This window comes from Symphodus melops, assembly GCF_947650265.1.
Source record: "Symphodus melops genome assembly, chromosome: 4".
NCBI lineage: Eukaryota > Metazoa > Chordata > Actinopteri > Labriformes > Labridae > Symphodus > Symphodus melops.
The window spans coordinates 26,927,065-26,941,916 of NC_136694.1; the positions used below are offsets into that span (position 1 = coordinate 26,927,065).

Sequence of the window (14,852 nt, forward strand, 5' to 3'; positions counted from 1 at the left end):
TTTGTTGGTGGATCTCATTAAATTTGTGGTCGTACACTGTGTGCATGATCACTTCTTTAATCAATACATTGTCATGGATTACGACATATCAAGAACATACACGCAATATGCAACAATCAGCATAGTCAATGTGATATAAACTCCAAACTTCAGACCAGAAAGATTATTTGTTCTTTTTGACTTGAATATAAAAACACATTTGAACTAATATAGTATTTATTATCATTACAAGCAGTCGACGTTAACTGTTCCACACGTCACTCTCTTGGGGGGCAAAATGCAAAAAGGACGCCATGGTTGTCCCTGCGCAATGTTACAATATGGTAAACGAAAAAGCAGAGCCTGACACTATGTCTTCGTATCTATGCCTCATGTCATCATACACATTCACAGTATAAAACACCAGAAGAACAACTTTGGCACTATGTGTTAGTTATAACAATAGCCAGCTGACATATGGTTACAGTTCAGACACATAAAAAGTTTTATCTTTGAATTCCTTTACTCATGTTGCCTCTTCGTTAAGTGATTAAGGGATACACGCTACAACATTCTCATTGTATGTGAGAAATCCCGTTTCTGGTTATATATGAATACAAGACAAGTAATTAAACTAATATTCCAGTTTGACTTCAGCTGCTGTTGACCCAGCGACGACACATTTCCACAGTGTGATTAGTTACACCTCAATGTAACGCTACAACAGGGACATTTGGATGTCAACTCGTTTCAAATGCTTTGTGGTCGCATTCAACTTTTTTATAAAAAAAATAACAAAATCTGATCCCCGTGAGAAGCATGACAAGTGTGTAAGTGTAAATGGTGACTTGTGTAAATAGTCAGGATTTTTTTTGAAGACGAATTTAAATGCTGCACATGTTGAAAATAACCTCCGCAAACCACCCTCTAGCATTCAAGCAGATTTCTCTTGTGTGGTCTATGTCATGTAACAGAAGAACGAAACGGGTTTAACATTAATACCACATGTTCCTGACCTCAATGAGCTGCTCCTTTTACTCTCTTTCCAGTGTCTCCAAACTGGCTGGAATGTGAATTTAACCCATGAATAATATTCAACCCAATAACCACGATATCCTTCCTGCCGCTGATATTTCCTCACGGAACAAGCAGGGGGTATAAACAACCCAGCTTAGCATGACTTCCACAAACAGAAACGCAACCTGAGCCCATGTGCTCTTAAGGAAAACAGCCTCCTCTTCGTGTGGTTGGGTTTTTGCATCTTTAATGCCCGGCCTCGTTCTCATCCTGTGAGAGCCAAAGAAAACAAAAACAAAAAAAACCTAGACTTCTAAGATGTCACTTGGCTCGAGCCCTGTTTGGCACCACTGTAAAGCTGCCAGACCTTCAATGAGCAATACACTCACCCAAATGTCTCTCCTGTGAGTATTTACACGAGATTCATTTCAGCTGATGATTTTTCATCAAGCAGAGAGAGAGGGGGTAAACATGCAAATGTCCAGGAATCCCTGCTTTCCTTCTGCAGATTGGGAGACCTGTTTAAGGCAGATGATTGCAATGTTTATGTGGTGAGGTCTCTCCACTCGTGAAAAAAAAAACTGAGTCCATATGTGACCAGCCGGTCTGTGCCGTCCACTTTCAGCCTGCTAACCTAAACATATGGATGATGACCCAGGAGGGAGCAAGCACTCTGCTCAACCAATCACATCCAATCTGCCACTCTTGACAAGGTTTCATCTGTCCCTGAAGACCGCCCTGTCCGACTTGAGCAGCACACGAGGAGGTCGGTTCATTTACTCCACAACAAGCCGGTCATCTGCAACCCTGTCCTCAAGAAATAAAGTTCATCTACGACTTTTGTAGACGTACATTTTTAGAGAAATGCGATGCCATTACAAATTTTCCTGCTTTCTCTACAGAAACTGAACGCCCTTTGTTTTAATTCAGCACACTGTCAAAACATAGCCAGTAATGCTTTTTTCACAAGTATCGATTATCACTTTGTCGCCTACATCATACATCAAGCACTGAGAAAGAGTCTGAAAGATGGAGGTTGTCCACAAACCCAAAGCTGTAATTCTTCTTTCTTTACCATGTGACCTGGTAATGACTTGGCACTTTTTGCAGTTCACTTAATAATGTTCCTTCTTCTATTTAGAATAACATGCAGGTTTATTCACCGTGTGGTGCTTGATGTGCCAAATTATTCTTTTTTTTTTATTTTTAGAAAGTAACTCTATTTTCTTTTCTATGTATCTTCAGTAAACTGCTCTCGTTGATTTCTTTCTTGATTTGCTGTGCTGTAGTTGAACATTCTCAATACACAAAACATTGTATATTGACATAATCCAGGCATCGATTATATTACAACCACAACTTGATTTAGAAGAGCAGATTATCAACCAACTTTATTTCCAGAGACGGGCTTGTTTCTGCAGTCCTTTTGACATTTTCTTTAAGATCAGATTATCTTACATGCAAACGTCTGATTGCAGCATAAGTATTGTTTTTTTTTTAAGTAAACAAGTCAGAATTAGGCTCACATAAATCTTCCATTATACTGGAAAACATCAGAGCAACTAAACCTCATTGAGTTGGTATCGGTTTATGCTGGCATGCGACCTTTTGCTTCATATTTTGTTACAGTTTTATTAAACATTGTGATTTGATACTTGTTGCAGACAGACGTCTGTGCTACATTTCCAAGAAAGACTAACACAACCAAAGAAGATGTCTCCGTGCAGTAACTTAGGTATTGTTTGAAGTTCATCCAGTTTGATGTTACCGTGAGCTTACAATGTTATGCAACCCAACGTAGCTTCCCTAACACGGCAGCCATCCCGATGATTGAGTGTCTTATCTACATTTTTCATTTCAATAAGTCCTTAAAAAAACATAGACTACTGAAAAAACCCAGGCAAAGATGAAAGTGACATCACTACGTTGTTAGGAAAGAAGTTCTGACATACGAATGAATTTTCCAGGGTTTCTGTCTGTTCACGACTCATCAGCTTAAAATCCTGCCCTGCGCATGCAAAACATGTGATCAAAGTAAAGAACGATTTTTCATATAAAATCACCAAAAAGAAGTCACAACAATTTGTACTTTGATATTTGTTACTGCAGAGTGCGTGTAAACAAACCAACATGTCTGTCTATCTGGTGTCTTCACTTTTGTTCAGCTTTTTTTCCAGTGTGACGTTAGCGATATAGCTCGCAATGCTACTGTGTGAGGTTGAAAGCTTCCTCCTGATACGGAAGTTCACATAAATGTTGTGTTTCAAGTCAAAAGATCAAACTTTGTTGATTGACAGTTATCACTATTGTCTCCCAAACTCGATTAGAAAAGCAGTTCTAAAAAAAAAAAAATTAAAAAAAAAGGATTTTCCGGGGAACATGATTGTGTCTGCAATCTCCTTGTGTCATTTTAACTTGAATTCATGTCCTCTGCATGCAGACGACTGATCAGAGGAAAACATGGTCTTTCTACACTGGAAAACAAAATACTGTTTGTAGTTCTGATCACGCCTGAATTTCACATTTTTATCGTGATTTTAGAACTACTTCTTCAGAATAAACCAAACAAGCTGATTTCTTCCTGAGCTCGCTGTGTGCGATATTTCAAATGTATTCATGGACAAATTCTTTCCTATTGACATCATCCAGGTATTGATTATATTGTCAACTAAATTAAGCAGGGAAACTGTAATACACACGTTATGTTTCCAGGAGTTTGGGTTGTTTTGATGTGACATTTTGCTCCACATTATGCCGTCTTGCATGCAAATGCCTTATTCCAAGGAAAGTATTGTTTTTCATATAAAACCACCAAAAGTAAAGAAGTCAGATTCTGGCAGGAGACCTCACAGACATCTTCCATTATAGTGAAAAAGGGGCACAGAATGAAAAGACACGCACGACTGGATCTGAAGTAGATTTAGACGGACTGTTAGGAAGACAGATTTTGGCGCAGCCTTGTCTCAATATTGTGACACGGGACACGCAGCGACATACGGTCAGACAACTGGCCACCTTTAGGGTTGAGTGGATGTGCATATGGTCCAATCGTGGACGACAGGGGAGGAGAGCGGGCATTGATTAGCCCATAAATCCATCATGGCTCTGAATGCTAATGAGAGAACACTCAGGGTAAAGCTGAGGGGTCACTGAGGTGGAGATGTGTATTACAGGACACGACTAATCATTCAGCCATCACATTAACTGCAGTCGCAAAGAGAGGCGTATTGATTACAGCCAGTGGATATGCTCTGTGTTTGCAAGTGCACGTATCCAAATGCGATTACTAACTGGGTTAGAAGGGAGGATAAGGTGTGTGCGTGACGGTACATGTTTGTTTTTGAACATTATTGTGTGAGGCCTTCCAAATTTCAGCAGCCAGCTTCTCGGTTCTCTCTAACCTTCAGCTGCGTGGCGAGCTTCCAAGTCTTCATACCAAGATTTCTGCAGCTTCACCACAGTCTCCGCTCAGTCTCTGCATGTACACGTCTTTTCTCTCTCCTTGAGGACACTTGAGTTTCCTGTTCTCCGTTTCCTGTCCTCCTCCAGACGCCCACAGTCCCTCAAAATCATTCCTATTGTTTGTCAGGTTTCCCATAGCCCACCAACAAAAGCAGTGGGAGGGGGGGGACAGTGGAACAATTCATGGTCAGCGTATGGTCTTCATTTTCCTGACCGCAGACATGGTCCTCATGTGTGTTTCCATTTGTGAGATCAAGCGGGGGAAAGAGAAAGAGGAGATGACGGAGAGATAGAGCTACCAAAGCAGCTGTGCTGACCGACTCTGAAACATGCAATGTTGTATTAAAACTGTGAGAAAGGCCTTTTCCATAATGAGGAAATGATCTTGATAATGGTTACAGGATGTTCATGCTGGCAAAAACAAATAATGCGAATAAAACAGTCAAGAAAAGGTTGATATTCTCAACCCGTGAGTCAGTGCGTTTACATGCCCAGTTAAGTCGAGCTGCAGTTTAATGCGATTAGGCCTTTTTTATTGTGCTACACAAGCAGAGGGCGAGAATCGATTTATTGACAGAATTGTGTCCGGCTTTGCTACGGTGGATGGCGATATGCCTCCTCTCAACAACTTACTTGACCTTCTTCCGCTTGATATTGCTTCCAAGTAAGCGGCAAAGTGGTTGTTCGTTTGAAGGGGAAAAAACATGCCGAACTTCCAGACTGTCAGCATGACTTTCTTGACAATTTTAAGGGGATGTGGATTAAACACATATATGCATGTCGTCTATAAAGGTTTTTTTCGACTAAGATCATGAATATTAGGAGCAGAGATGTTGTCCTCAGTTCCAAAGAGAAGCATTGAAGATGAAATCCAGCTCAATGTTTCCTCTCCTAGTTTTGGATGAACTTAATATTTTTACTTTATTGTCACATTAGAATAAACATTTTGTGTCCTAACGTTTATTTGTATCTCTGTCTATTGCTATTCTGTAATAGACAGCGTAGCAATCAGACTATCATAACATTACATGTTTTTTACATTGATTATTGAAAATATATACAAACAGTGTATGGTAAATCCGTAAGACTGAAAACTGCAGCCAGGAAAAGCCGAGAGACGAACACCTCACATTTCCTCATAAAATGATCTCTCTGAAATACCACCGGACTATTTCAGCTGCACTCAGACATCTAACAGCAATCTGCTCTAAAGACTTTTTAGCCTCGGGTCCAGTTGGCTTCTCGCAGTTATACAAAATCCCTTCAATTTAGCCTCAAACACACCTTCACTGCCGCCGCGTCCATTCTCATGATTTCTATCACCTAATCTCTCCTTCCCGGCCCTCCTTAGAAACCGTGACTTCGGAAAGTCCAACGCATTTAGCCGTTGACTGGAGAATTTCCCCCCTCTCAATAAGCCTTAATGAATCTGCTATTTGCTCAAGAGAGTATTTGACTAAGGCTTTATTTGCCTTGAGCTTAAGACTTTCCACCATTTCTTGGGAAATAGTGCAGCTTAAAGTAATGCTCTTGTCCGCCTTTATTTCCTTCGCCTCCTTCGTTTGACATTGTCTGCATCCTGCAAGTGATATTTACCCACACCCAGCGAGTTCACTTATAAGGACTGGACTGTAAAGGCACCAGTGACTTGCTCAATGACAGTATTTAGGCAGTTGCAGGGATCACATTTGTGATGCTTCAGTGAAAGGACAGTTAACGTCACTCTCGCTCTCTGCCGTGTCTTTTGCTTTAAATCTTTTGGCGAACATAAAAGGTTTAATCATATGTTAAAATGTGACCGCAGCAGAGGCGTGTATGATTTTGTATGTCATCGCTTTCCCCTCTGAAACAGCATGAAGTTATTTTGATATTGACTTGCTCGGTCCACGTCTTCCTACGCTGTCAGGAGAGCATCCTCTTCTGCACTGTATGTCTTCACGGCCCTTTCAAGAGGTACATCGCTCTTCAGAAACATTTCTTTAGAAAATCGATTCTACTCTGCGCCTGTAATGTGTTTGATGCTGCCACGGGTTAGCACAGGTACGGCGTCACTCCACAGTATGTTCGCTGCTGACTTACATGAAAGGCTACAGTAGGAAAAGGGACAGAGACTGCTGTCCTTCGTACCAAAAGTGCAACTGAATAAATCCCCAGAAATGTGTTTACGGTCCTTCCTTCCTTTTTAGTAATCAGCTCTGATATTTTTATATAATGGCTATAACTGCTGCCAGGTAAGACGGTCTATAGGCCTTTATACACATTTACACATCTAACTTATATATTTTTCATTCATTAACAGAGTTAAGACTTGAAACTTGTCTGCAGACGCCACAGTCGACACAAACAGAACATTTCTCTCTGTATTTTGTAGCAGCATTATTTACTTTAATTAGTAAATAAAAATTGTTTTTGTATGCAGCACAAATACTGCGTAGATTTGTGTTTGTTGGTCCGAAATTACCCCAGCCAACTGTTGAATCTGGCACTGTACATAAATGTAGTTTCATAGTTCTGAATAACATTTTCATGAAGTTTAGCGTACGCCATGCAGACTGTAAATTTAGCCCATGCAGCATCAAGCAAAACAAAAAAAAGGTGATTTTTGGAAACAGAGCTATCATATGACAAAAACACCTGGAATCACCTCATTTGCATAATACCCTGTAGTGTGTAAAAGCCCCTTTTGTGTCAGCCCAGAGTTGCCCGCTGGGGGGTATCACTCACATAAAATCAACCACCAGGTGCAAGCAAGCAGTGTCAAGTGATGATAGAAATGTCCTGTTATGTTAGGAACAGGAACAGTCTCATTTCGACACATTGATGGAAACATCCACATGCTGCATGGAGCCTTAATGCTAAGACTTCTGGTTAACCCTGCGACTTTTAACCCCGGCTACAGCCTTCCTATGGCAGGCTTGACCTTTGCAGCGACCCTGCAGCCTGACTGATCCGCTGATGGCATTTATAGTCATGCCTCATTTCCACTCAGCCTGTCCATTTAGAGGTGATGGACTAGGATTGGAGAGGTGACCCGTGCTCCTCAGAGGCTCCTGGGAGTCTGAATCATGGCTCCGCACTCTGTCAGTGTAATGGCAAACTCTGGCCTTTAGATTCTCCACACTTTAACGCAGCGATGACGGATTTCTCGCTCTGCTCACCTAAACTTGCTGCTCACTTCCTCAAAAACAAAAGAAATGTTTTTTTCCTGCTCTCTGCTCTTTTTCTTCCTAAGTCTGCCCCAGGGGTTGCAATTAACCGTTGCTTGATATTGATTATCACGTGGATTATTTTTTTTCAATTTCTCAGAAAATTCTTCAGTCTTTGAAGCTTTTGTGAGGAACTTTTAGTTTGCGTCATTTTTGGTACCCCCTGTGGCCCAAAAGGAAACTCTTTGCTGATCATGTCCTGTAATTAGGACATGATACAATACAGGAAGTGTTTTTTTTCCTTTCTTTCTTTTTTAATAAAAAGTCTCCCCCTGCTTTATACAAACAGTTTCATGTATCTCTATAAAAACAGGTACAAACTCTTCATGGGAGGTTTCCAGCAAGCTGTAAAAAATGCTTATCATATTGTCTTCAAGCCTTCAGTGATTTATTTCCTACCCTGATTATTAATCTGATAAACCTTGGTATCTGTTGATCGTGTGTTCCCTTTCCCTTTGGATCGTTTGATTTTCTTGAGGCTAATTGGATATGGCTTTAGATTGATGCATTGGCTGGTAGTGTCTCTTCTTTATTCTGTACTTCATTAGCATCAGAGGCTACAATGATGCCGTTCTTGAAACACACTTTTCATAGATTCAAAACCCAAACAGACTATTTTTACTTTCATAATGAAAAATAAAAAACAGTAATTAAGAAGCTCAAACCAGCTGTAGTTTGTTATCTTTGAGTTATAGATCCCTAAAATGATTACATTGTTATCAAAATACTAATTTTATTTTTCTCCAACCCCAAAAAATCTGTTCTATTCCTCCCCTTTTCTCACTTTCAGTCTCTGTCGTTTTACCTCTGTCTCCTTTGTTTCTCTCTTTCTTCCTGTTGCACTTCTTCTGTCCTTGACTCACACTGGCTGTCTGAATTTCTCTTTCTCTGGCTATGTTGTGTTTTTCCCCAATGGCTCTTCCAATGAAAGCGCTTCAGTGATGTTATCTCTGCTGTCTGTGTGTGTGTGTGTGTGTGTGTGTGTGTGTGTGTGTGTGTGTGTGTGTCTGTGTTTGTGTCTAGTGTGTCAGACAGATTGCTCCTCATAAGACTGAGGCCCCCTGGCTAATGTCACAACAGTCCTCTCACACATTTCCACAGTCAGTCGCTCGCCGTACGACTGTGCAGGAAGCAGAGCCTGCGGTGCTGCCGAGTCAATCCAGTTAGATCAAAGATAGAGCTGCATGGGAGCTTGATTATAATATATCATTACAGCATGCATTTGAAAGGAGAAATGATGGACAATGAGCTAAATCAACTTCATGAACCTCTCGGAAAGAGGTCATCGAATGTCTGTGGGGTTCGGAAGGCGGGAAAAGAAAAATCACCAGAAAGAAAGTGAACGAGGACGCGTTCGTGTAGACCTTCTGTACACAAGTTGAGTTTTACATTTAAAGTGCTTTTTTTTTTTTTTGCTTGCTTGGCTTTGAGGGCCTCCCCAAAACACACCATTTCATCTACGAAGCAGTACGTATGTCTCATTCATTGGGGATGGCTGTGGTCAGACGGGCCATATCTCACACCTTTACAGGACACAGGGCCAGACACTGTTTGTTAACATCAGGCATCAAAAAACTGGCTGATGGGGAGTGAAGGTAAGTATACACAAAGGTTATAATCCTCCAAATGGGCGGCCGGGGTTCAAATCCAACCTGTGGCTCCTTTCCTGCATGTCGCCTTTCTCCACTCTTTCCCCGATTTATGACTCATTTAACTGAACTGTCTCTGACTGACTGAACTGAATTAAATCCTGGGTAGTTTATAAACACTTAAATGCTCAAACACAAGTTTAACACTATAAATGATTTTTAGGTACAGTAAGGTGATCTGAAAGAATCCTCTAATTTAACACAAGGAGGCTGGTTAGACCCATCAGTTACTTCCAGTCACATCCTGAGCTTCACACTGGTCACTCCACTGTGTTCATCCTGATGATGCAATAAAAGCTTGTCAGCATAAAAAGCCTGTAAACCATCTTTAAACCAGATGAAGTTCGATGAAAAAACCCACAACACGGAGACTTGGAACAAAATGAAACTTAATTTAGATGTAAATAAGTAATAATTAAACCAGACTTTAAAGGATAACACTGGAGGCATTCTGTGATTTTAGTTGTTTTTTTTTAATCCAACGGAAAAACCTCAAATAGTATTTAAGTCAATCTCTTAATGTGTTTGGAATTCCCCAGCTGGTCTGTGGCACTCAGCCCCCTTTTGTTTCGCCTGACTTCAATCTTTTTTTTTTTTTTTTTTTTAGAAAGGGGGATGTGGGAAAAAAAGAGGTCGAGAGTATTCTTTATAGAGGAAAGCTGAAGCTAAGTGATTTCCTATTAACAGCTGGTGCTGGCAGGTTTCAGAAAATGTCACCAAATGGGAGTAAAAAAAAAAGTGCATTTGTGGGGGATTATTTTCAGCTGCAGATGTGGTGACAAAATACAGCAGCAGAACAGTGCGCATGTGGGCTGACACAAAATAAACTGTGTTGATGAAACATGTGAGTCAGTGCAACAGAGAGGCTCATTCATGTGTTTCTTTAATAGCTTAAGAACAACAATGGAGCTCTGTGACACGGGGAAATGGGCTATATCAGGCAAGTGGCCAGTACAAAAAGACGATTTTAGTTTTTGTTTGCAGTTCACAAAATGTAGAATGTCATTATTAGAGGTCAAACTCTGAAACCTTGAGGTGAGGAACAAAAAGCACACAATGAAAGGAAAGACAGTAACTAGAGTACCGACGACCTGCGATGGCGTATTGGACGTCAGCTTATCAATGTACAGTATCCAAAATCATATTGTGCTTTTTTCTTTTTTTCAAAAATTGTGTCCAACATAGGAAATATATATTTCAAGGCTGCCACTACAAACTACTGATAATGAGTTCTTGAACAGAGCTCTGTTTGCTTTACACGGTGCTGCCAAGTGTCACGCACTGACCATGAGAGTCATGCAATCGAGCATCTTCATACAGTCACACGCTAATCCTCCCTTTTCATCAGGTCAGAAAAATAAATTGCCTGTTTATTTCTTTCCTCTTAATATATTTCCTTACTTGCTCTTTCCACACTTGGGGCCCTATTCTGCCTCTAATTGGCTTACCAAGATGTCACCCTGAACCAATCCTCAGTCCTCGTGCTTGTATCTATCCAACCCAACAACATTCAACAAGTACCAGCCAATCAGAGGCAAAGTATGGTGGGTCAGAAGAAGAAAATAAACTTTGGTGTGACAGATTTGCAAATGATCTGAATGATGCTGTGAATGTCTTTCAACTGAAGCCGAAGGTCAAACGATAGATAACAAACTCGTTTTGTTTTGAATTATGTGATTTTTCTAACTGAATCAAAAGGTTCTTCAATCGTCACTCCAAGTAGAACTAAGTTAACGTTAACTCAGAGAAGAGTGGTGACTTAGTAAAGAACAGGTTGCTGAATGTGGTGGGTTCAAACAGCCGTGACTTAAGGATTAGTTATTTTTCAGTTGAGTGTAGATTTTAGTTTTTAAATCCAATCTGATGAGTGTCAGATTGGATTTAAAAACTGACATTACTAATTTGCTTGACACTCCTGGACTGTGCGGGTCATTCCTTTATAAAAATCTGTTTTAAAATCTGTCAGGGAAGAAGCAGAAAGATCTGCTTTCATTCTGGGCAGCGACGGGTCAGCCGCCCCCCCCTGCCAAAAAAAGACTTGCCAGGTCGGAGGAGTCAGAGGAAACAGCGGAGGAGATTGTGAATTAAATAGGGAATGACACAGCGAAGGAGAATGAGACTCCAGAGGACGAGAGACAGTGGAGGAGACGGAAGAAACAGCGGAAAAAGTCAAGGGCAGTTAGGAACCACCAACTCGTTTTTAAGTTGCAAGATCACATCATTCTTTCTAGTCACTAATATATTGATCTTTTTTTTGCATTTTCTCTGGTTTATTTAGAGAGGTCGAAGGAGGAGGGAGAACGAGGAGACCAACGGGGCAGGGAGAGTAGCTGGCATGGAGATGAGTTAGGAAATGAGAAAATATGAATGGTTAAGACCAAATAATGACATCACAACAGTTGAATCCTAATGTGAATTCAAAAGGAGATTTTACTTTGAATCTGGCTTCAAATGGCCCGATCTTTTCTTCCCTCAATCCAGACTTTTGGTGAGCCTCGTCAGACTTTGTGTTAAATGCACAGGATGTGTATTCCGTTGCCGGGGGGCTTTCAATCAACACAATAACAAAAGATGACGTCGACGTTGGCAGGGGAATCATGAGAGTGATTCTCTCCGCTACTCCCAACGGCCAGCTGCAATGAAAACCAGCTCCAGGTCGACCGTACAGTCAACACGAACGGGTTAAAGAGACCTGAGGCAGAGAACCTGTCCAACATCCAACAACAGTACGGCAGCTTTCAGATGCAGCTCGCGCTTCCTTACGTGTTTCCACGGCAACGATGAACGCGTTGTGTCTGTCATGGCAGACGCCACGCTACCACACGTCCCATTACAACTATAAAATTAAGAATTTGTCTGGCTTTAATAACTGTTGGAAATATTTATATACAAATTACATATCACAAAGTTTTAGTCAATTTTTGATTCATATATTTTAGTGGAAACGTTCTAATAACAATTTACTCATTGTAACTTTAATCTGGCAAAATGTGTTTTCCATCCACATATTTCAAATCTGATTTTTTTATTTTTTATTTAATAAATCAGATATTTCAGTGCAGTGAATAAATCAGTGTTTTTCCAGCACTGTCATGAGCGTCTTTAGCCGAGCATCTGCTAATATAGCATCACTAGTTTCTAAGCACTGGGCTTAATTTATGTTGAGAATACCTTTTCTCTTATTGTGCAAGTGTTGAAAGGGTGTTTGAAATTAGTTGTTGGTATCTTAAAGAAAAAGCTAATTGTTGGTGGATATTATGGCATGATCTTGTACCTTACATTGATTGATTTATGTCTGTGATTTAAAGCTGCCTTCACAGACGACTGAGTTCATTAACATGTTTAAAATCATGTGGAGTACACAGGGATAATACTGAGAATGGGTGAAGTGGTCCTCCAAATGCCAACAGCTATCCAAACCAGACATCCACCAGGACATTGTTTAACAAGGGCCATAAGAGCTGCATAATGTCCTGATATGACTGAAAGAGAGGAGAAGACGGAACAGACGAGTGCTTCAGTTTCGGCTCAAGTAGTCACCAGTGGAAATTTACATCGATTCTGTTCTCGTGTGAGAGCACGAGATGTATCGCTTCACAGATGCTGTACCTTTGTTCAGCTGCATAATTTCCCACTGTAATCACTGTGATACATTAAAGACAACCAGTTATGCTAATTAGCCCATTAATTGATCAGATTATTGCATTAATTAGTGTTAATGGATTAAAGGTCATTAAATGTGCCGTGGAGGTTAGACTCAAAAACAGCTGCGGATGATGTACCTCTCCAGTGTTGATGTTGGCAGGAAGCTTTGAGGTAATTTATGACATTAAAGGGCCATTCCACTTTTTAAGCAGGTGAAGAATGGTTGGTACAAAACAGCATGTAAAAACAGTGTTATTGTGTTGCTCTTAAGGAGACCCGTTGTTTAAAATGTTTGGTTATAAACTTTTGTTTAATTGCCATTTTCTGACTGCACGTTGAAGTGCATTATGGGAAATACAGGTTTTTAAGGATTTGGGAATACATTCCCAATTTAAACTAAATGTCTGGATAGTTTTGTGTCCACTTCAATGTTGATTATTTTTGTTGTGTTTTTTTTTCTCTGTAACGCCCCGCATACCAACAGTATTAAATCCAATGAGTCTAACTTTTATTTTGAGTTGTCAGGTTTTGCTGCAGGTCAAGGTATTCAGACCTGACCTGAATCCTTAAACAAAACATAAATAACACAACACATGATGCTTCAAAGCATGTAAAATTCATGGTCAAACTCATTAAGATTTCACACATTTGCATAACTTGATAAAAAAAATATGTTGGTTTTTTTTGTGCTACAGTCTGATTTTGTGTCGTACCGCTGCATGATGAAGATATTACCTCAACATTTTTCAGGATGCCTGAAATTGGTCCAGCTGATACAGACCTTTGGTGAACTTTGGTGCAAAAACATTAAAGTATATGTTGGCTTGATAGTAATTGAATCCCATTTAATCATGGTTTGCATATTTACCTTTTTTTGTTTTTACATTTGATATTAGGCTGTAACAATTAGTGACACGTTACGTGACCCGCTGAGCGCTAAATAAAGTATATAATGTCTTCTTTCAAACTTCCGTGTTGTTTCCATAAACTCATGAACACACCAAACAAACTGTATGACGGTAGCATACGGGGAGCATGTGAATACATAGTGATAAAGGAAGTCATATTATTTTATGTTTCTTATCATCACAACATCAGGCGTGTTTGCGTTTCTGCACAAATCATGGGTGTGGGCAGCAATTCTGAGGTTGAGGTCCAAGCGTTACTTTTTGTATTGATATTCAAAAACTGGAAGAAGAGACAGGGATACAAATGGCTGTCTGTTAGCGGCCTCAAAAATCATTGCTGTGTTTTGAGTCGATAAGGTGAGGTTATTTGTCATACAGAGGAGCCTAATGAGGAAAACCGGAGGAAAATAGACTTTCAACAACCAGACCATCCCTGAGTAGAGTTAAAAAGGCAAATAAAGCCGGTCTTTTCCAGAAGTGCACGTTAGTGTTTAACTGTTCTCACCTTCTTCAGACGTCCACTCTTGGTCCCCAGAAACACCACACTGTGGCCGTTGTAGACGTAGGAGGTGACAGAGGTCAGCCTGTCCCTGCTCTCCGTGTACACCGTCCGACCCGACACCAGCTGAGAACCCCCCAGGGGCTGGTTTATATCCAGGCCGCAGAAGTGATCATCGATGGGAACTGGCTGCATGGAGACAAGAAGGGAGGGGTGAAGGAGGTTAGGAAGAAAAAAAAACATCCAGAGTGTGAGGAGTTTTTTTAGAAGATGTGGGGGAGAAAATAGGTGAAAAGGACACAGGAGGGAAGGCTATGGAAAAGGAGAGAGTGAAAGGAAGGAGGAGTAAAGATGAAAGATATTAGGAGACGAGGTGGAGGTCATGAGAGAGCGTAAGTGGAAGCCAGAAAAATGATTGATATCACTGGAGACACATGCAAATATGTGAAGAGAACTCAAACTGACTCCTAGAAAGAGTAAGATGCGT

The 14,852-nt window shown here is 40.5% G+C and overlaps 1 protein-coding gene across 1 annotated transcript in view; it reads right to left on the reverse strand.

Annotated features, from left to right (window-relative positions):
- The window catches only part of LOC306822672 (plexin-A2-like), a 98,618-nt gene that overhangs the window by 63,404 nt on the left and 20,362 nt on the right, over window positions 1-14,852 (reverse strand). The window contains exon 3 of the mRNA XM_079341825.1: window positions 14,372-14,554. Coding sequence (XP_079197951.1) covers window positions 14,372-14,554 — 183 coding nt within the window. The remainder of the gene's footprint in view (window positions 1-14,371; window positions 14,555-14,852) is intronic.